General features: G+C 42.9%; 2 protein-coding genes across 4 annotated transcripts in view; one reads left to right on the top strand and one right to left on the bottom strand.

Moving 5' to 3' along the window:
- Eml6 (EMAP like 6) overlaps positions 1 to 5,942 on the top strand; it is a 160,438-nt gene extending 154,496 nt beyond the window's left edge. Inside the window, exons 38-42 of one of the 2 annotated variants that reach the window (XM_042054357.1) lie at positions 1,016 to 1,119; positions 2,073 to 2,226; positions 2,678 to 2,778; positions 2,944 to 3,031; positions 4,303 to 5,942. In XM_042054357.1, the coding sequence (XP_041910291.1) occupies positions 1,016 to 1,119; positions 2,073 to 2,226; positions 2,678 to 2,778; positions 2,944 to 2,980 (396 nt within the window). In that variant the 3' untranslated portion in view covers positions 2,981 to 3,031; positions 4,303 to 5,942. The remainder of the gene's footprint in view (positions 1 to 1,015; positions 1,120 to 2,072; positions 2,227 to 2,677; positions 2,779 to 2,943; positions 3,032 to 4,302) is intronic. The other variant, XM_038313523.1, reaches the window with a different exon arrangement.
- Positions 5,943 to 6,021: 79 nt separating this feature from the next.
- Positions 6,022 to 22,448, bottom strand: part of Rtn4 (reticulon 4) — a 59,647-nt gene continuing 43,220 nt past the window's right edge. For both annotated transcript variants that reach the window (XM_042054369.1, XM_038313550.1), the window contains 6 exons: positions 20,701 to 20,908; positions 18,080 to 18,218; positions 7,893 to 7,962; positions 7,420 to 7,466; positions 7,210 to 7,268; positions 6,022 to 6,962 (listed from right to left, as the gene is read on the bottom strand). In XM_042054369.1, the coding sequence (XP_041910303.1) occupies positions 6,920 to 6,962; positions 7,210 to 7,268; positions 7,420 to 7,466; positions 7,893 to 7,962; positions 18,080 to 18,218; positions 20,701 to 20,908 (566 nt within the window). In that variant the 3' untranslated portion in view covers positions 6,022 to 6,919. The remainder of the gene's footprint in view (positions 6,963 to 7,209; positions 7,269 to 7,419; positions 7,467 to 7,892; positions 7,963 to 18,079; positions 18,219 to 20,700; positions 20,909 to 22,448) is intronic.

Here is a 22,448-nt window from a genome sequence, read left to right as displayed (position 1 = left end):
CTGAGCTTGTCTGGCTTGTTTACGCTGCTGCATACTGGAGTGGGCTGGAGAGCTCATCCCTGGGTCCAACAGAGCTGACCAGTACGGCGAGATCAAGGGGCCCTTCCTTTGGAACTGATGCAGTATTCTAGCATTTGGGGGCCTCAGGTTGGATATTCACTGTGAAAGAGAGGAGTGCACATAATCACTTTGCAAATGTAGCAACACGTTAGGCCAGATGAGCTTCTGGATGGATACAGTGTGTTGTCTCCTGGAGCGTGCACTTGCAGGGAGAAGACAAATATGAAATCACAAATGCCATGCCCGTGTGCTGCAAAGGCAAGTGAAGGGTACCAGCGGCCCCCGGAGAGGTAGCATTTCAGACCTGCCTCCCTTCTAAACAAGCACTGCCTAGGCCAAGTCTGTACTTGTGTAGGAGTGAGTTGACAATGGGGGTGGGATTTTTGCTCCAAGCCATCTGCATTAAAACCTGGAGGCAGACAGACTTAGGCTCATTCCATGAATAGAGGAGTTGGGGTGGCTATGTAGAGGCATCATCACCACGTGGAGTAAAGGGTCTAACATGTAAGATGCTGGCACATATCCTTGAATGTGAAGACAGTTCCACCAGGCGACTCCTAGAGAAGCAGGGCTGTCAGACACTGACTACCATGACTTGCCCTTCATGTCTTCGCTCTCTGTGAACAGGGGGTTTCTATGTATTGGAATCTTGGCTCTCCCTCCCTCACAGGGTTTGATCTGACAAGCTGGGCCAAAGATTCCTGTTGCCAACGAGTTTCCAAGTCACTGATGTGTAACGACATTTGGAGAACCAATGTGTCAGGACTTTGGGAAATGGAGGGGTGTGGTAGAAGACACCCCATCCTGTGAACTTTAGCACGGGCCGTGTCCAGGCTTTGTAGCCGGAGCTGAATTTGGGTTTCGATGTTGGGGTCTGAACTGGTGTTCAGGAAGACAGCCAAGGGGGTCTGTGGGATTGAGGAGGCAGATGACCATGGTTCCTCTCCACTCGCAGGTGTCAACAGGAGCCTACAAGCGCCAGGTGCATGAGGTTCCCCTTGGGAAGCAGGTAACTGAAGCCATGGTCATTGAGAAGATCACCTGGGCTTCCTGGACAAGGTGACTAAAGAGAACTCTACCTGGAGAGGTCCCACCACTGCTTCTGGGGTTGTAATGGCCATGGCAGGACGAGCTGAGAGGAAACTGTCTTTCTCGGGGTGGGGTTTGGGCATGGGAAGATCAGGGCTTCGTGAGCAGCAAGTCCTTTTTGTCTGATCTCTCATCCCAACCCCAAATCCCATTCAGCAAGTTAAGTGTTTTGACCAAGCCCAGGAACAATGAGGCTTCTAGGAACCTGGAGAAAGAAGGCACAAGGGTGGGACACTGGGGAATAGAACTATTGTTGAACAGGTGAAGAAACAATGCCTGCTCTAGTCAAGGCAAGGGACAACAGTGAGGAGCCCTGCCCTTGCCAACACACACACACACACACACACACACACACACATTCACTCACACATACATACAGTAGGACCATAGAGAAGAAGAAAAAAATCAAGCCAGGCAGTGGTGGCACACACCTATAATCCCAGCACTTGGGAGGCAGAGGCAGGTGGATTTCTGTGAGTTCAAGGCCAGCCTGGCCTTCAAGAGCTAGTTCCAGGACAGCTAAGGCTGTTACACAGAGAAACCCTGTCTCAAAAAAAAAAAAAAAAAAAAAAAGCAAAACAAAAAAGAAAGGGAGGGAGGGAGGGAGGGAGGGAGAGAGGGAGAGGGAGGGAGGGAGACAAAAAGAATGAAAGAGAAAGGAAAGAAAAAAGAAAAAAGAAAAGAAAAGAAAAAAAAAACAAAGCTGGGAATAAACTTTTCTTTCTGGAGTGTAGGGGATGGATGGGGTTTGAGAAGGGAACAGTACAAGGTGGTGAAAATGGCCAGGGCAGGGGATGGCTGTTTCCTGACAGCCACCAGATGACCAAATTGTGTAGAATCCTTATCTACATCTTACACCAGAGGGGACAATGGCCCTAGGAAATTCCGCCACATCTTCCTAACACCTTTCCCTCTTGGACCAGTGTTCTAGGAGATGAAGTCATTGGAATCTGGCCACGGAATGCAGACAAGGCTGACGTCAACTGTGCATGTGTGACCCATGCTGGCTTGAACATTGTCACAGGAGATGATTTCGGGCTGGTGAAGCTCTTTGATTTTCCATGCACAGAGAAATTCGTGAGTTTTCTTAAGCAGCCCCCAAACTGCCTCTAGGCCATGCTCCTGGAGTTGGAGGGATCCGCACATAGATGGCCATCCGAGTTAGCATGGATCCAGCCCTGTGGAGATTGGGGGGGCGTCTTAATGTCCCTCTGCAGCTACAGCCCCCGAAACTAGACAGATGGGGGGGACAAAATGACCGCGAGGGAAAGCAGCGCAAGGCTGGCTGGCAGGGTAGCCTGGAAGTGCTGTGGTTACAGCTGACCTTCCCGAGCCTGGGTCTCAGGAGCAGCGTCTGCGGCCCTAGGAGGAAGGGAGACTGCAAGGCCACAGCGGGTTCTCTTCACCTCAACTCCTGGTCCAGACAGAGCTGCAGGGGTTTCTGGGAGCGGGGCAGCGGGTGGATCTGTAACTTGACTTTGTTACTGGAAATAAAAGGCACTCAGCTGCTTCCATTTTTCCCTCACAGGCCAAGCATAAACGTTATTTTGGTCACTCAGCTCACGTGACAAACATCCGTTTCTCATACGACGACAAGTATGTGGTCAGCACCGGAGGAGACGACTGCAGGTAGGAGCCCGAATGATTGTCCCTCTAGTCCAGCGTTCTGTGGGTCCGGCTCTGCCAGGACACAGCAAGGGTCAGATATGGGACAGAAAAAGAAAATCTCATGAGTTCATAGGAAAAGCAAGGACTTACTATATTCTCACTGGGATTCTCTACACACTTTGACAGACCCATGTCCCCACTAGTGCTGCCCTGGGACTGGTGAGCGCATGTCACGTGACAGCTATTTGGAATATAGCTGTGAGGATCAAAAACGGTGAGAAACCTAGAATGGCTAACTGTAGTAGAAACAATCCCTGGAATAACCACGTGTCCCTAAGAATCGCTAGTCTGTGCCGGTGTCTTTTAGAAGCATCACTACAGCCCAGAGCCATTTATGTTCATGATGCAGAGCCTTAGTGAACAGGAGCAGCTGGTCTCCAGTGGACTGGAGGAACGGAAGGGGATTAGGACTAGGGCTAGCCAGAGGCACAACTGTTTGGATGGACAGCCAAGGCAACGTTTGACATCATTTGAAGTGGGCAGGTTATTCTGTGTGAAGCATGGCTGGGAAGCCATTGTTTTAGAAAAAAGCCTTCCAACCTGAGCCACAGATCTGTAGCCTCTCATTTCTGAGGTAGAAGAGGGTTTCCAGGTACACAGAGGGGCAAGCCCAAGTCATTCTATCTTAACTTTGACATATTGAAAGACTCTCTTACTTACATGGGGACGAGGATAAAGAAGAGGTTAAAAGCATGGCTGGCAAGATAAATATGTTTGCTCCCAGCCTGATGACCCGAGTTCAAGCTCAGCGACCCAAATGGAGAGTCCACCACTCAAAGTTGTCCCGGCTTCCACACTCATGCTTGCACATGCACCAAACTTATTTTAAAACATTAGAAATAAACGTTGATATCTGTAATGGTCTAAGTTGTAGATGAGGCACCTATAAAGAGCACAGTGCACTGTGCTGGCCCGCAGAGCCATCTCGAGCTCACTGTGATATGACAGCTACCGTAGGTACTTCTAACACTGGCACAGTACTGAGACCAGTACATTCCTATGGAATATTAACACCCACTGAAAACAATGCGGCCAAACAGAACAAGGTGGGACTAGGAGACCTAAATGAACTAAACAAGACTTATTAGTAACCTAAAAACGTAAGGCTTGTGTATCTTATATAAAGGGCTTCGTTTAAATGACACTGATAAAACCTCTAAATACTAATAGGACAGAATGTGTGAGGTCGGGCTGCCCAAAGTTCCCAGCGACTTCATTCTGCAAAAGGGGTGAAAGCAGACACACGTCAAAGAACTCTAAAACAGAGCCATAAGCCAGGCATGGTAGCTCATACCTGTAATCCTCAGACTACACAGTGGGACCCTGTCCCCAGAACAAAATGGTAACTAGGAAGAAGGGGAGACCACAATAGGTGGCAAGACCCTGGTTTACATTTTGAGATCTTGAGCAGTGGGCAAGACTGTGTTTGGCACATGGCAAAATTTTAGTATCTGGCCCCACAAAAACGTCTGGTCTGCTTTTCAGTGTATTCGTATGGCGCTGTCTGTAAACGCCAGAAGCTCGTGCGCTATGCTGCTTCTCCCCAGCTACTTCCAGGCAGTGCAGAGGTGCCTTCTCCATGTCAACCGCTGTGGGACACACAAGCTTTGAATGCCAACGAGGTTGTAGGACTGTCTCACAATTGGGACTTCACAAGATGGTGATGCCAAGGAGGAAAGTCAAGTCCTACAGTATTAAGACTGTTTGCCTCTGTGCTGGAGACTAAAACCTACGCTCATTAGTAACTACACTAACAACGAAATCCTGGTGATGTAGCCCACTGGCAAAATTCACAGCCTCAGTTACCTAACCAATATGTAGCTTTTAATTTCATTAAGACTTTTACAAAGGTGTTTTTGCTATTCTTTTTCTATCTATTTCAGGAATGTTCACTGGACATGAGAGTGTAAGTTAGAAGCACTGGAGTACAGAAGTAGACAGCTTGTTTGCCACATTTAGCTTTCAAAACCAAATGAGCCATGTATAAACAGTTGAAAAACTTAATTTTTTAAAAAGTATCATTTGCAGTTTTCTATCCATTAAGTGCCTTGAAAGTTCCCAGTTGTGTCTCCTTTCTACACATGGTGCTAAAACTTCCGGGCTGAGGAGGGCTATGGGACTAGCAGACTCTGCCACTTGTCCTCTGTGTGTCTAGGGTTTCTAAAGGCCTCAGTCACCTGCTCAGAGAAAGTGGTAACGAGGAAGGTGAGAACTCAATTCTGTAGGAAGTAGCATGGATTTTATATTAGTGCCAAATCCTTCAAACAAAACGTCTAGAAGATGTAAGGGGGCTTGGTATGGGGGGAGGATCTCCAGTATGTCCAAGTGAGTGCGCTGATCTGTCTTGCTAAAAGCCTGTGTTTGGTTTATTCCCTTGGGAAGGGCTGGCTTGGCTCCATTTGTTTCAGATAATCAATGCAAGCCAAGTATAGATTTTAAAATCTCTCTTGAACTAATTCCCAACTTCAGTTTCTTGAATTTCCTCCGTCACTTGTAGGAGACCCGAAAGCTCCTCAGCCCCGTTACGCCGAAGGCACTCACTGGACGCAGGCTGCTGGGAGAGACGCTCACTGAGTGCACAGCCGCGGTCCCTAGCTGTCTGCAGTTGTCAACTTCTTAGAGAAAGGGGGAAATGAAGCATTTCAGTTAAAGAATAGATTATTAACATTCCCCCCAGAAGTGCTCCAGCATTCTGAAAGGATTAGACTACTCATTAAGCTATTTTCCATGCCAATTTATTAATGCCTTACATTAATCCACTAGTAGGTTGTTGGGCCCTCAGTAGAGTCCCTATGCGGCCCTAATTCTGTTTCCTGTAACTGGCGATGCTGAGTGATGACCATGTCTGCCTATCTTGCACTACCGACCAGATCCTGCATTTAAATAACCATGTGGACGGACACCTGATTATCAATGGTATATGTACATGTATATTTGAAGAGCAATAGTGTGATAAAGACTTCTAAAAATCTCATTTGTAAAGTTTATGTGGTGTGATTTTATGTATATTCATAAATCTTGCACTGTATTCTGTTAAAATGTTGGTGCATGAGTTTATTTTCAGTCGAGTATAAAAGAATTTAACACCTTTTGTTATGGGTCAAATAAATTTCACTATGTAAATTGCTCTTTGTTCTTCAGCTGTTTCATGAACTAAAAGCATGTCACTGTCCTTTCAATGAAACCAGACACTAAACACATACATTGAGTCTATATGCTTTATTGATACTTTGCTTTTACAGTTCACAATGCATTCCACAGATAATTCAGTACAGCTTAAACCACAATGGCTAAGTCTTCATTTTATGATTTCTTGCATAACAATGCTTCATAACTGCAAACATTTGGAAGCATTAAATTCAGTCCATAGAATCAGAGTCTGTGACAAAATTAACTATACAGTAAGTCTCTGCAATGACATTGATGCTGGAGTCCTGTGCTGTCTTCCTGAAAACAGGTGGTAGTGCTCCCAGAAGTACATTCTCTTCCTAGTTTACATGCTTGAGACTACACTGTATGGCCGATGACTCGGAGGTCAAGCACTGTGGGGCAGCTGGAAGGTAAAGATCTAAGCTTTGTGAAACACTATATATAGATTATGTCTATATTTACTTATATTGGCAATATAACAGTAAGTTCACAATACACCTAGAACATACCATAAAAACAGTATTTTCATTTCTGCTTTAGTAGTATGATCTCGTCTAAACATTTCATTCAGAAAAATCTGCATCAGTTTACATCAACCAAACACAGTACACTGTGAAAAGTTTGTTTTTTTCAGCTTCACCTTCTGCAGTTTCCCAAATACAGCAAGACTACCTGCAGTAAAACACATCGCTTTCTCAGCTCACTTTATTCACCAGTGCTCATACAGGAAAAACAAGTCTGATTACAACCTAAGTCCATACATAGCAGCTTACAATACTTAAGATGATAAACACAGGAAGTCAAGACAGGCCATTTTTCCTCAAACAGTGCACTGCTAAAAATAAAGAGCTGAAAGCTGCACCGCCGCCAAGGGCTCACCCCCTGACCCTCCCACCCCCGCTACCAAATGAGTGTCCCCCTTAAAGATGAACTCCTGCTGTTTGGGGCTCTTTCATTCTGCTTTGCGCTTCAATCCAGGGATTTTTGCTTGGATTCTACAAATAAAGAAAAATGTCAGTTTTTGTTTCTTGCTTCTTAAAAACATTCTATGTTCTATATTATTTAGAGAATCCCAAAGCTACCAAAATATAAAACAACGTATCAACAATGTCTTTAAAAAGAAAAAACAAAACTGCCGCACTCTGGAGGAGCACTCTGGAGGAGCACTCTGCCTACGCTGAAGTGACCCGCTGTGCAGAGCGCTGCCCTCACCCGTGGTAAAGAGTTGCAGAGTGTACTCACTTGGCCATGGCTTCTTTAACACTCTTATTTGCAAGTCCAAGATAATGATCTATCTGTGCCTAAGAACGAGAATAAAAGCATTACAAAGTTACCACTGCCAAAGAACATCAAACATTACTACATACCAACCAGTTTGGAAACTAGCTCTTTTAATAAGTCTTATACAATAAGTGAGCTTTATATTTTGCAGTTGACAGTTAAAAAAATTACCTGGTGCCGTTCATAAATAACAGGAATACTGAAGAGTGAAATCAGAGCTGAAAAAGCAAATACACAAATTTTAATGGCCTCATTCTGTGAGTGAACACAAATTATGAAGCCAACAGTAACCAAGATAACTGGGCCCAGAGCTCCTAAGGCCTGCGTGAATTCTCACTCTCCTCCTGCATGTGCAGAGGACAGGAGTGCAGCTGAGGGACTGCATTTAACTTCCAATCACATCACACTGAGTCTACAGAATACACGTACCCCATTTAAACACAGGAGTGTATCATCAGGCAAGGTGGGTCTGTCACTGTTAGCTAGAATAGTCTTCAGGGATTAACATCACATTTCAATAAAACAGTATCAGTATCAGCTACTACTTAAAGACCTCACAATCTCAAATTTAGTCTTTTTTCTTACAATAGGATAGTCTCTACCAAAATTTCTCGAAGTGCTTTTCAATCTTTTTGTAGACTTACCTAATATCAGCAGTGTCAGACCATTGAACAAGGCACCAACATAAGTAAACACCCACATCAACACTGCAAACTGTAAGCAAACAAGAGCACATGATAAGGAAAATTCACGTAAACTTTCCCCCCAAATTATCCATCTCAATGCCAATCTGACCTCGAAAACTGAGTAAAGTCGTACAAATATTCACTTAGGCTGCTATCAGCCTTAATTCAGAATCCTAATTAGACCACATTTGGATTTGATTCATTTTCATTGGAATACATGAGAGAGAACTGTTTTCTTCAAGACCAAAAAACATGGGAAAGGGACACCCCGCCCTCCCTCCAGCTCTAAGCTGCTGCCTAGCTTTTCAATGGGAGGAACAAGGAAGTACCATGAAAAGTAACTACTGACATACTGAAGATACTTGAGAAAATACAGATTGAGTAAAACAGATGCCAAAATAGCAGGCACGTGATAAACAATGGAGCAAGGGGCGCTAAGTTCCAAGGTGTTTGAGGACCACAAGCTGGGGGATGGGGGGAAGAAACTCATCTCAAACTGCTATGGGAGCACATTCTGCTCTGTCAGCCAATAGCATTTAAGATACAGTGCTGTGGGAGCACCTTCCGCTCCTTCAGCCAATAGCGTTTAAGATTCCAGCCTACTTGGGCGTGCTCTCTTACACTATAAATGCAGCTGTAAAGCATGTGCTCTTCTCTTGCTTCCAATTCTCGCTTCCAGCAGCTAGACTCTGTTCCTGATCCCCGTTTGTGCAGAGGACTGTTATCTAGCACAGTGATCTGTCCTAGATAATTCTGTACTGTGGGATTATTTTGTGACTTCTGCCTTCATCTGGCACCCAATGTGGGGCGCCAATTTGTTGGACGGGAGAGAGGCCACTTGATGGTTCCTGGCCATCCGGCTAGCTTAGACCCAAAACAATAACACAGAAACTATATTAATTAAATCACTGCTTGGTCCATTAGCTCTAGCTTCTTATTGGCTAGCTCTTATATTAATTTAACCCATTTCTATTAATCTGTATATGGTCACGTGGCTGTGGCTTACCAGGTAAAGTTTCCAGCGTTTGTCTCTGCGGCTCCATGGCTTCTCCCTCTCTGCCTTCCTTCTTTCTCCCAGCATTCAGCCTAGCTTTCCCTGCCTACCTAAGTTCTGCCTTGCTATAGGTCCAAAGCAGTTTCTTTACTCTACCATTATTAAATAAATACCATTATTTATTTAATCGTAATCACAACACACAGAGGGGACTCCCACATCAAACTTTTATACTACTGTCTAATGTAACTGATGTATACATTAATTAATGTAACTGATCACTACTAGTACCTTAACTGCCTTTACTTACCAAACAGTAGGTACTGGATACAAGAAACACATTTATCCTTCTTAACTTTGTCTTATTTATAACCTCAGCACATAGGCACTGAAGCACAAGAAGGTTTCTAAGTTGCTTAGTATTCAACTAACTACAGTAATACAGGTTTCACTATTTCCTCTAGGGGCCAGAAATTATAATAAACTAAACTGTACTTTAATAATCTGGCTCATTTGGTATTTAAAAATAAAACAGCAAAAGAAGAAGTCTGTAAAGGCTCTGTTTCTAAAACAATTTCATTTTGAGAACTATTACACATACACACACAGACACACACACTTTACACATGAATGACTTGACTAGACTGTAAAATTTTCTTTCATTTCTAAAACTTGTGATATAACAGCTCACTGACATGTACCACAGATCACTGACATGCTCAAAGCAATTCTTCAAGACAAGCACAAAGCTAGTCTAAATTGTATTCAACATTTATGATCAGTATTTTTGGTAACCACAAAGAAAGGTGGGTACCTTCAGGGCACATTGCTATATTAATACATTAATAATAATATAGGATATAGGAAAGAACATATTCTTACCTCTGTCTTTAGCTTATACTTAATAATAGTACAAACTGAGCATGCCCTGAGATATTCACACACTTCCCTCCTGAGGGTAATAAATCCCTCTCTACTTATGTCCTAAAGAAGAAATCCCCTGCATTGCTATATTCTCTAATGCAAAGCTTTTGGCTGTGTCCGACAACTGTTGTGCCACTTTTTTTATATTTATTTATTTATTATGTATACAATATTCTGTCTGTGTGTATGCCTTCAGGCCAGAAGAGAGCATCAGACCCCATTACAGATGGTTGTGAGCCACCATGTGGTTGCTGGGAATTGAACTTAGGACCTTTGGAAGAGCAGGCAGTGCTCTTAACCTCTGAGCCATCTCTCCAGCCCCTGTTGTGCAACTTTTTGAGACAACAAACATACTGCCATGATAGCACCATCTATGATGACTTAAAAAAAATTTATGTGCATGAGTGTTTTACTCACACATATACCTGGTGCCCATGGAGTAGGTATCGGATCCCCTGTAACTGTAGTTATAGACAGTTGTTAGCTGCCAAGGGATGCTGGAAATTGAACTTGGGTCCTCTGCAAGTGCTCTTAACCATTTCCTATTGTGATTGTTTATGTATATGTAACAACAGTATTGACAGAGTAGAGCTAGTAAGCTCCCCATTAACTAAAGCTGGAAATGGCAACTTTCCAAAGAACTACACAGTAAGCATTTTAGGGTTTATGGGCCCCAGAGGCTCTCATCTCGTATTGTTTTTTGCTTGCTATTTTCCAACTTCTAAAAATGGACGCCACCACTCTTGGATCCCAGGCTGTGAAAGCGTTTCTGTCAACTGGTTTCACTAGAAAATGAACAGTCTCCAACACTACAGTGGCCGGGGAGAGAGGGTGAAAGGAAGTTTGTAGTTTCTCCTTTGTTAAAGCAGAACCCCAACGAGAGGGCCAGCTTCCCTCCATTCTGTTGGGAGCCCAGAGACCACACTGAGGCAATTTAGGACAGCAGCTGAAGGCAGGAGTCATAGGCAGAGGATTCTCCAGATAGGACGACCCCACTGCGGAGACAGATAAGAAGCTGCTGGTCGTGTTTCGTGTCCTCCGAGCTCCAGGAGCTGGCAGAGCTGATGAAGGAAGGAGCAGCAGCAGCCCAAGCACACTTCAGCTTACACATGAGTTGCAGTGCTCAGGACCATGCCTCATGCCGAGCAGACTCCAGCATCGCGTTACGCTCGCTCGGCCTAGGCTTACACCTCTGCACTCTGTTGAGCCTCCATATTGTTGCAAACTGAAAACCACACTGTGCCTCTTTCACTGCAAGCTCCCAACTCTTTATCTAGAGACTATCTTTTTTCTATGCACTCATTCAACCAAATACGTCTGAATGCTTACTGTGGGTGGCAAACTCTAATAAGCACACTAACTACTCATTAAAAGATCGTTTGAATACCTACAATCACCATTAATTCTATAAAGAGTAATACTCTAATATGCAAATAAGACATGTCAGGCACTCATAACTGAAACAAGTCTGAAACCCTTCCCATTTTTAGCCGCGGTTGCAGAGCCTGTGGTAGAAGGATTTGGAGGATGACTCTATCAGCACATCTTTCCCTGTTCACAGTTTTATAGCTTCCTCAAACACGTAACTTGTACGCTGGAGAATTTACAGTAGAGCCACAGAACTGTTCTCATTTATCAATGTAAACACGGCTGCGGGGAAAGAGTCAACATTCCACATCTCAGGAACTGCTTTAGTTACAGATGCCCCTAACTATGGCAGAATGCAGAGAGCAGCACATTTTAAGCTAATATTCCCTAACCTGATCAATTACAGTCACTTCCTAAGACTAGACTCTAAACATACAAGGAGAGTAGTTCAGGATTCCACACCTGAACTGTCCTGTCCAAAGACTACCTGCCTCAGGGACTCTCTCTGCAGGCTACTCTCACAGACAAACTTCGCAGCAAGTATCTTTGGCTAGTGATGACTGGGGCCATCAAACACAAGCACTCTCCTTCTCCTTCTCCCCACATACTGCAGCCATTCAAGTATTCTAGGCCAACATAACCATATCTTCCTAATTCTAAAAAAGAAATCAATTTCACAGAAGTTTTAAATGTTATATCCCAAAACAAAACACTAGAGTTTCCAGAAAATACATGATCAAGAGTCAGATGCCGGGCTGGAGAAATGGCTCAGCTGTTAAGATTACTGACTGCTATTTCAAATGACCTGGGTTCAATTCCCAGAACCCACATGGCAGCTCACAATAGTTCATAACAGGATACAACACAATCACACAGACACACACTCAGGAAGAATATCACTGCACATAATAAAAAAAAGGTAGGCAAATAAATAAATAAATAAATAAATGAATGAATGAGAGGGAAGGAAGCAAAAGATTAAAAAAAAAAAGCCAGATGCTGTAAGAATTAACATTGAGTAAGGAAAAAAAGTTAAGGCAATCATGAAGACATGGGAAGAAAAACATAGGAAATAAAGGCCCTTCATCCCAGGTCTGGCTTGCCTATCAGAAAACTCCAGGTATCACTGAGACTGTTCATTTTCTTTTCAAAGGACATCAAGGATGGTAAATATACTGCTTAGCCAGGGTAAAAATGATGTAACTTTCAATTTCTAGCACTCCCTAAACAAATCTGCTCACAAAGTCACCACACCACCTGGTTTAAAGAAGAAATTCTGTGACTTCTAACTGTTGATCTCTTCACAGTGGTTCAAAGGCTAAGAGTGGATATTTGAGCCTTGGAAGGCTGTGTGTATGTACAAAAACACAAGGAGGTTGGGGGTGTTTTGTTGGCAACCTTTAGAGAGCACATGCTCTCTGACATGCTTTATTATTTTTTCTTGAGCATATTTCTATTCTATTTAAGATTTAAAAATTTAACTGTGTGTGGAAACTCACTCATGTGCAAGTCACATCTGTCTGTGTACCGTGTATGTGTGCCACTTGTATACTTGTATGCAGGCGCCCACAGAGGCCAAGAGGCATGGGATGGACCCTGTGGAGATGCAGCTCCAGTTGTGACCCATTCAGTATGGGTGCTGGAAGCCATACCCAAGAGGAGCACACTTAACTACTAGTCTCCTCTCTGGCCATGTGGCCTCAATTTTAATAAATTCTATTGCATACAGTCTCACCCTGAAAGTTTTTTCTTCATCCAAGTCCCACATCAAGGTTACACCTGGGTGGAGACCTCTGAAAAGCAGCCCTCAGCTGTGGCGGCTGTGGCGAGCGCTGGAGGACAGCGACTGTCTGCCGTGCTCTCTACTGACGGCAGAAAGGCTGTAAGAAGCCACGTGTGATGAACGTTAAACAGACATTGGAAGAGGCAGGCCAATGTCTTGTCTGCCTTTCCTCCGGGAGAATAAGGGAATAAAATTTAAACAGACCTTACTAAGAGCTCTGCAGAGTTATGATGCTTCATTTTGGGAACGAGACATATTTAAGGAAAATGGAAAGGCACACAATAGAATTTCAGATACTTTGGGAACTGTGACTATTAAGAAATCTTTTAAAACACTGTAAATTATTTATCCTTTCTAAAATCAATTTAACCCACCTTCTTGAATGACCTTGACTATTTCTACATTTTCCTTCTACTTTTTCTGAAAGCCAAAGAAACATGCCAGGAAACTGTGGAGATGTTAGCACAGCAGCAGAAGGGCCTTTTAATGTTCTTTTGGACCAGTTACTCTTGGAGTCAGGACCCCTGTCCTGGCAGAGATAAATCATATCCTCAAACCGTAGAGTTACATATCAGGCAATGCAGCTAGCAGTGTTTGTACTTACAGCTACAGGTCCACTATATACAAAGTCTAGTCTTTACCACCAAAGTCATGCTACAGATACATGTAAGAACCCACTGAAAATGCCTACTCTTAGTCCCTATATATAAGTCCCTAAATAACAATTTCTTGGATTTGGTCTTTTAAAGGGCAGGAGATGGTGGTGCAGTCTGGCCTCATCTTTACCTGAGAACCTCAGAGGCTTCTGAGTCAGTTACTCAGTGCACACATGGCAAACAACAATAAAGTAAGGTGACGTGAGAGTCAATTACATTTTAAGTTTTAATTACTATGCCTAAGAGACCCATGAAACAAAAATGCCTCTGATCTACCAGCCCCTTTGTTTAAATGGAAGCCCTACCACCATCCATATCTACCCAAAAAGGTTGGGATGTTGGTGATCTCCAGCTAGTGGTCCCATTCCAAACCCCACCCCTGAGGAAGGCCGCCAAAAGTCAGTCCCTTCCTGAGGCTCTCGGCTCAAGCTATGTAAGACCAGGTAGTCATATTGCCTAGTCATAAAAGCTCAATAGAGGCCTGAGTCTCAATAGTTTACCCTGAGGCAATACCTGGTTCCAAGAAAGACCACAAACTGAGACCACCAAGACACCACCCAGAAACAGACCATCCAAAGAAAATTCCTAATGGCCAGTCCAACCTTTGTAGATAGGATCACCTGCCAGCACACACCCATCACTTTTCACCAGGCCACCCCTAGACAAATGTCAGCTAATCAAGGGTCCTAAACCTAAGAAGACCATCACCCCACACCCTGCTAATGTAACTTTTATGTTTTTGCCTTTAAATAATGCCCTCTAGAAGGGCGGGGTGCCTCCTCTTGCCACTGCTACACCAGTTGCTTTGACGAGGTCCCTGCTGATTTGTATTGTGCACAAAATAAACCTTGGTTTTGTATTTTGGTGAGTCAGTCTTCCTAGTGGTCTTTTAGGGTCCCCATGGACTGGGCACAATGTGATCCCTCCCCTGCCTTCCCAAGTGTCAATCAGGAGTTGCTTTGCTCTCTTCGTTAAACCTGGATTTATCAATTCGTTTTGATTTAGTTTATTGCATCAGTGGTGGAGGAACCCAGTAACCAGGGGTCCAATATCTAACATCCTTGCCTAAGGACAAATAATTCCTGAAATGCTGGAGTTTATGGAGACAACAACTACACATTTCCACTCCCCTAAACAAGTCTGTTTGACCCATCTGCACTGTGTGCTTGATCCCATGTGGGCAGGAGGTACGTGGACAGAAAATGTCAGGATGGACCCTTGCTCTGACTGGATGTAGACAGGAGGTGTGCGGGCAATGGTACACATGCACATGCCTGGCTTACAAGATAGGAACTTTCTATTAAAGCTTCAAGAGTCCGTCAAGGGGTGCTGAAGATGACACCAGCAGGTATGATATACTTTTCTTTTAAACTGGAGGTAGGGACAAACAGCGTTTTATGCTAATGGCATAACTTTCTAAATCAGCTATCATCCATTCAGTGTTCCCAGAGAAATTAAATCAGAACTTCGGGGAATTAAAACTCGGGTTCCTTCGCCTTCCCAGATAAAGTTATATAAAATATAACTCATCACATGACTCCAGTATGCAACCAAGACGGAAAACTCCTTTTAAAACAAGAGCTCTCCACCAAAGATCTTCTAGAGATCAATCACAAAAAGTGAGCTACCAGGTAGGAACACCACTGTAACAGCACCAGGTGACCACACCTCTAACCCCTCTCTCTGGCTCTAGCAGAAACAGAAGCTCAGAGCCAGCCTCGCCTGAGCAATGCTGCAGCAGTGTAAGACCCAACACTTAAAATGAGTAAGCCCTAAAATGTTTATAGTATTTAGTATCTGAGCTATACTCTGAATGGGTTAAGAAGTATTTCAATGGTGACCTGGCCTATATTCTTTAACCAGAAAATGGATTAATGATCATTTTGTAGATACTTGAAATATTGTCGAGGATTAAAAAGCTTAAAAAGTTTATTTCAGAGTAGCAAAATGAATGGAACAATCAGACAGGAAGCTAAAGAGAGGAATCTTGTAACAACAGGAACTATTTCATCTGCCCAAGACAACTACCAAGAGTAAACCAGAGCCCTGGGATTTGATCACTTCTTTGATAACAGCTGAAATAAACTCTTCCCTCATTGTGGAGGAAAGGGAGAAAAGGAATTTAAAGATAGTGGAAAATGGAGAGAGGGTGTTGTCATGTGTTTGCAAGAGTGACTCTTAATTCCACTCAAAAACGGATAGCTAGTACCTGTGAGTCCATTCCCAGAAGGAAATACTCCACACAGTGATCACTGCTGCTTGACCAAGTTGCAGCATTTTGACACAGCAACTCTCTACCACCTTTACTTCCATTTTTAACGATTCTCACTGTGTGTTGTAAGAGTTTCTTATGCCTCTTCCTTTGGGGAATTTTGTGTGGGTTTAATTAAGGATGAAAATGTGCATAATGGCAACTGTATACATACTTCTTTGGGAAACTCTCCACCACCATGAAACCATAAAGCGTGATGTGACTGCACACAGAAATACCCATTATACCAAGAACAGAAAAGTTAAAGATTTACTATCTGGGCACACCTGACAGTCAGAGAAACAATGGGCCTGAAGCCATAAGGGCAAGAGTTCAGTTAATAAGTACAAAGGAATCAGAATGGTACAGTATAATGGAAAGAGAATAAGCCATCAAGACTCCTTTCGGGAGTGTATGAGGGGAACAGGCCCATAAGACTAAGACACAAAGGAATGCAATTAGGAAACAGCCACACACACACACACACACACACACACACACGCACATGGACACGCACGCACGCACGCACACGCACGCACGCACGCACGTATATTGCATAAATACAGTGCAAGTGCTGCATCAAACCCCTTGAGAAATAAAAATTGCTCTTAAATTTTCGTGTCCAGTCTGGCCTTTTCCCCAAGGTCAGGTGTTTGGTACCAGGCCCCATTTCCTCAGAGGCTTGAGGAAAGTTATCTCTGGGAGGAGGAACTTCAGGCTCTTCCACTGCCTATTAACTTGTCAAGGTCAATGCCGGCCTCTAGGCTCTTCAGTCCCTGCTTACGGGTCCCAGAGCTCCTCCTGGCTTTCCCTAGAGACAGCCTTGGCAGTTAGGAATAAACTTTTCCCTTTTCACCCCCAGAGGACCAATATGGTTGACACTTCCTGACCACAAAGGCGGGTGCCTGGGGGAGTTACTAAACCTTAAAGAACAACAGGCATTTGGATACTTGCTGAACTCTCAGGAAAAATGTTATGGTAAAGTTGAAGGCTGATTTCTCCCCTGAATCACTGAGCCTGCTCTCAATCTTGCTTGTGCAATTACAGAATATAAAAGGCACAGCCTTTTTTCAATAACCTGATCCACCCTCAGATCCTGTCAGTCTCTACCTTCCCTTCACCAACTCCACACCTCCTCTTTGGGAACTGAACCCCACTGAAGTTGGACTCCTGGAGAAAATAATTTGCTTTTCCATGGGAACAAAAACTATGATGGGCAAACAGGACCACACACATAAAGCTCTCACACAGAAACTCTCTTCAGAAAGGCAGTACTGTCTCTAAAACTGGATCCTCCTACCTCAGACGCTTGAGTGCTACAATATCTATTTATTTGCTTGCTTGTTTGTTTGTTTGTTTTAGACAGGGACTTAGACCATGTGGCCTTGGGTGGCCTAGAACTCTCTAGGTGTACCAGCCTAGCCTTTGACCATACAGAATCCCTGCCTCTGCCTCCTACACAGTGAGATTAGAGTCAACACTCCTGGCCCATAACCAGTTGAGTCTTCTTAAAGTTTTATTTTTTAAATCAAGTTCTTTTTTAAGTAAGAAAAAATTTTAAAAAATATCCTGGACTAGTGAAGTATTCTTACACAGTGTAAATAAACAAATGGAATCTGTGCTACCCGTAGATAGTAACAGGCAGAAAGCAAATTCTTGTAGAGAACACACAATTCACCCAAGACCCTTCCCTGCAGAGCGTGCAGCTGAATGACGGCGGGTTTCGTATCCTCTTCATTAAAGAAGACATCGTGTATTTCTCTTCTTCTAAAACTGGATCCTCTGCCTAAGCAGATTTCGAGACCTACCCAGTTTCACTCTGTGTGCTGACAGGATGAAGCATCTGTTATTTTTATGGAGCCCTAAATGAACTTCTATCTAAAAAAGTCACCAACCCACTTTTCTTGAGCTTTGGGTTTGTAAAACCCACACTCAAATTTTCTTCTTCATTTCTCTTTCTAAAAGTGTTTTTCCTTAAGAAGAAAAATAGCCAATATAATTGTTCTCATACAAGTCTAAACAGAGGACACTGATTTTAAAACCTAAATTTACACTCCCGTGATGTCATTACATCGTCATGATCTGAGCAGAGAAAAGTAGAATTTTATATTACTAGCTTTCAGATATTAAATTCTATAAACATCAAAGTGAAAAGTAAAATAAACTTACCTTCAGGGAATCAACCAAATCATCGACTAAGAAGAGGCGTCTGAGTTCTTTTATTGTGCTGTTCACATGGCCAAGAGCAGAATTACTATATTTCTGAACCAATTCCTCTGATACAGCAACTTCAGATTCCAAATACGCCCTAAGAAAACAAAGCAGACCAGAACTGCCATTGATCCCCAATGTCAACCAGCAATTACAGCCGTTAACACTCTACAACAATCTACTACTATAAGAGTTACTGTAAAAAATCCAAGTAAGCTCACTGTGGTGCCTCGTGCTTATAATCCCAGCACTTGACAGGCTAACACTGGAGGATTGCTGCTAGGTCAAGACCAACCTGGGATACACAATGAAACTTATCTCAAACAAAATAAACAAAACCCAAATTCCCAAGATAGGGTACTTTTAATGGTATATACTGTCAACTGAAATAGAAATAGAAGCCTGTCTTAAAGGCAGACTGACCTGAATTTAAATATTAAGTGCTATCGTTTTCTTAGTCATCTGACTTTGCAAGTGTAATCTCCTAAACCTGTTTCCTCATTCAAAGTGGATGTTATCATGAGGATGCAAACATGAGGTGAACACAGAAAATCACACTATCTCATTAGGTTCTGCTATCAAAGAGCCTACTCATTGCACTGTCAGAAATGTTAAATACCAGACCATAACACAGCTGCTAAAAGTACAGTGGCAACACCAACAAGACATGATGTTTACTCTGTTTTCATGTCCTCATGTATGCTATAGCGGGTAGAAGGGTTAAATTTAAGAAGATAACACTCTGGGAGTGGTCATTATTTCAAAGACAACATTTTAGTTAAACTATACTCCTGTCTGAAGCACAACACCCAAACTAATCCTATTTCCCCGCATATGTGTCCTGAGACAACCCTGCCTCTATCTTTGCAATGTGCCCCAAATATGCCACCTCTGTTATTTGCACACTGAAATGTCTCAAGTTTCCAACTCTATAAATTAGATAAGTTTTTTAAAATCACTTCCAGTTCACGCACTATAATATTCTATGGTTCCCGAGAGCCACCTGATTTTAATAACCTTCCCACTGTTCCCTATCTTGAAGCTGGAAATGAGTCACATCAAACATCTTTTAAAGTCATAATGCCCTGGTCAGCATGTTATTTCCCTAAAGCAAAGTTCGCTTATTACCTCTAGTGACAGCTTGTACTATGAACTAACCTCACCTTGGATCCTACCTAGCCTTATCAGAGAGGAGTCTCTACGACCCCAATGTAATCAACCACTCTTTTAAACCTCAAAGCACTGCTTTCTTCTACTATTATCAACCATATCCAGCTCTGAATACTGACATCATATTTTTCCTACTTAAACAGAGACTATTTGGAATCAAGAATAATTCTTTATTAGTCCTAGTCCAACAGTGTAAGACATTGGTATACCACTGTTAATAATATCAAGTTAAAACATTCAAAGTTTTCCATCAATTTTTAAGCCAGCAGTAAATTACTTACATAATTTTATATAAGTATGTGTGGTACATGTGCACATGTGTATGCGGGTGCATATGGCAGTCAGGAGGTGTCTGGTGTCTTCCTCAAACCTGAAGCTCACTATTTGCCTAGGCTGGCCAGTAAACTCTCAGGATCTGTTTGTTTCTGACCCTCAACACTTGGGTTACAAGTATCCACAGCAGGGGCCAGTTTTTATGCAGGCGGGAGGGGTCAGAACTTGGGCCCAACTGTTTTCACAACAAGCAAGCAGTCATGCACAAAGCCACCTCTCAACCCTGTCTATATAATTCTTAGACATGTCAAGAGTTGGCTGAGGAAACTTTAGACTCTGTTCTTGTAAACTGCTGCTGGCTCTGCTGCCAAGAGCGCCCTGCACAGCGCCACTGTGGGCATCTAGTGAGGGGACTACAGTGCTCACCACGGCTCCTCCACTTAAGACTCCACCAGCACCAGTGCGACTGGGCAACCGGAAAACTGCAACATGCTTAACCACTATGTCGGCTGAACTTGTAAGACTACAAAATGCCTATATGAGAAAGGTATGTTGAAGGAAAAAGACCAAAGAATAAAGAAACTGTAGTCTTTTTAAAAAATCTTTAAATGATATATAAAACTAATATTGCAGATAATTTAGAAGTTATGTCTTTAAAACACTTTCATACATTTCATTAAAACTACTTTAAAATCTTACTTGTTAATGGTTTGAGGCATATGACTGTCTACAATTTGAGATTACTAAAAACCATGTTTCCCTTCTGCATGTAATGCCCTAAGAAACTGGGCAAAGTGTAGGCAGGAACATACACTGTTGAGGGTAATGGAAAGGGTGTGTAGTATCAGATCGTGTTTAGGGTACCAAGGGAGCACAAAAATGTAAACAGTAAAGACAACAGAACTTCACCTGTCCTAAAATCCACTATGGTAACCAGTATCTACTAACAAATATTTATGAGGAGCCCAGTCTTTTCTACCATAAGAAATCTCAAAGGCAGATGCTCTTCACAGAGCTTCTTCTATAATTATCTCTAAGCAACAGAGAAAGGAGACGCCTATAATCCTACATATAGACAGGAGACTGAAGTCTCTACCAATCCTGTTCACACTGTTGTCATTTTTTAGACATCTCACCTGAATGGGTGGCCTTCATCTGATTTCTGGATAGCTTGGATCACACCCTTATATATCCTAAAGCTGATAGTCACAGAGAGCAGGGCCAAGGCAATGTAGGCCGTTACACTCACAATGCTGAACACCGTCAGGGACAGCAGTAGGAATAAGCTGGCACCAAACACCACTCCAGTCTTCTTAATGTCTCTCCAGTAGAGGAGGTCAACAACTACAAAGTCAAAGAAGTCTGAGATTAGAACACTGTTAACCATTTGATCTGGTACATTCACATTCGTTCCACATGGAGAACACAGCCTCAACTGCTCACCCCATTATAAGCTGCCTGTCAGGATAATGCTGCATTCGTACTTTTACCACACCTTCTTTCATGCCAGCCTCCCACCTACGTGACCAAATCCTTCTGGCCTGGCAGAGGTCACTGGACATCATTTTGAGGCATTTCTTCTTCATACTATCCATGATATTTAAATTATAGGGAAAACAATACTAAAAGGGCTATTGAAATTAAGTTAGACAGAAAATCAAATTTTAAAAAGATGTTGAAAAATTAAAACTTTAACAGCTGAAAATCTGAACTTTACAGGTCGACTTTTGGAAATCTCTTTGAAGCTCCTACAATGGTATCTCAGCCTGGCACTAACAGAAGTTACCTACAGTAAAAGGCGGAGCGGAAACAGCATTCAGACATCTCAAAAACTCATTTCCTTCAAGAGAAGAAAATGTCATAAAAATTGTAGGGGTCAAAAACAAAACAATTCTACATACTACAGTATTACATAACATCTGGTATGGAGTCACACGGAGCCAACTTAGCACGTCGGCTTCTGGTTACTAGAAACAGGGCTACTGCAATACCCACAGGCTTGAAGTCTCAAGATCAGCTTCTACTCAACCCAAGGAGAACTCAAGTGTACCAAAGGGCTCCTTGACAGGTGAACTGAGAAGAGCAAAACAAAACTCTCCACACAATTGACACAGTAAAACAAATATGTATATACTCAAGTAGAATTTTTTTAATTCTTGCTAATTTTAAGATAAAGGAGGCAATACTTTTAAAAGTCACACTGTAAGGGGCTGCTTTGGTTTTGATCCCCAGGACTCCTAAATATGCATGGCTTCTGTTTATCAGAGGTACTTTTGTAGGGGAGAATCTGAATGTGAGCTATAAAACACTACATATTCTTACAAAGGCCTGAATTATCTGAGTACGTGGGGCTTGGAGCACAGCTGCGCAGTACAGTATATGCCTAGCATGTGCACAGTCCGGGGCTGATCTCCATTCCATATATATCCACGGCCCCTTTTGTTGCTTATGTCCTGACTATGTCTTTAAGTCTTCTACCTACAATACCTATGCCAGTTCTGATGTATGCAACTTGTTCCTACCAATTCATCTGAGGACTCATCAGACCTTGAAATCCAATCTGTGTGGTCAAAGTGACACAATGAATTATGTCAGTCAATAAAGAGATCAGAGTAATGTTAATGGCTTTCTGGCACTGAGCAAACACTGAAACTCCAGTGTTTCTCACTGGCTAGGCATGACCACGCAGTTCTATAACCTGGGAGGCAGAGGCACGGCTGCTCAAGTTTGAGGCAAGCGCCAGGCCAGCCAGGTATGTGTAACAAGACCAGAACTCGAAAACAGAAAGACGACCTAGAGAAACGAACAGGAAGCCCGAAAAGGAAAAATGCACTTTTAAGGCTCTTTTTAGTTCTAAAATGCTCAAGTTTATCTTTCCTAGGAC

Source organism: Arvicola amphibius, chromosome 1 (genome assembly GCF_903992535.2).
Source record: "Arvicola amphibius chromosome 1, mArvAmp1.2, whole genome shotgun sequence".
Taxonomy (NCBI): domain Eukaryota; kingdom Metazoa; phylum Chordata; class Mammalia; order Rodentia; family Cricetidae; genus Arvicola; species Arvicola amphibius.
This window is presented reverse-complemented; position numbering and strand designations above follow the sequence as displayed.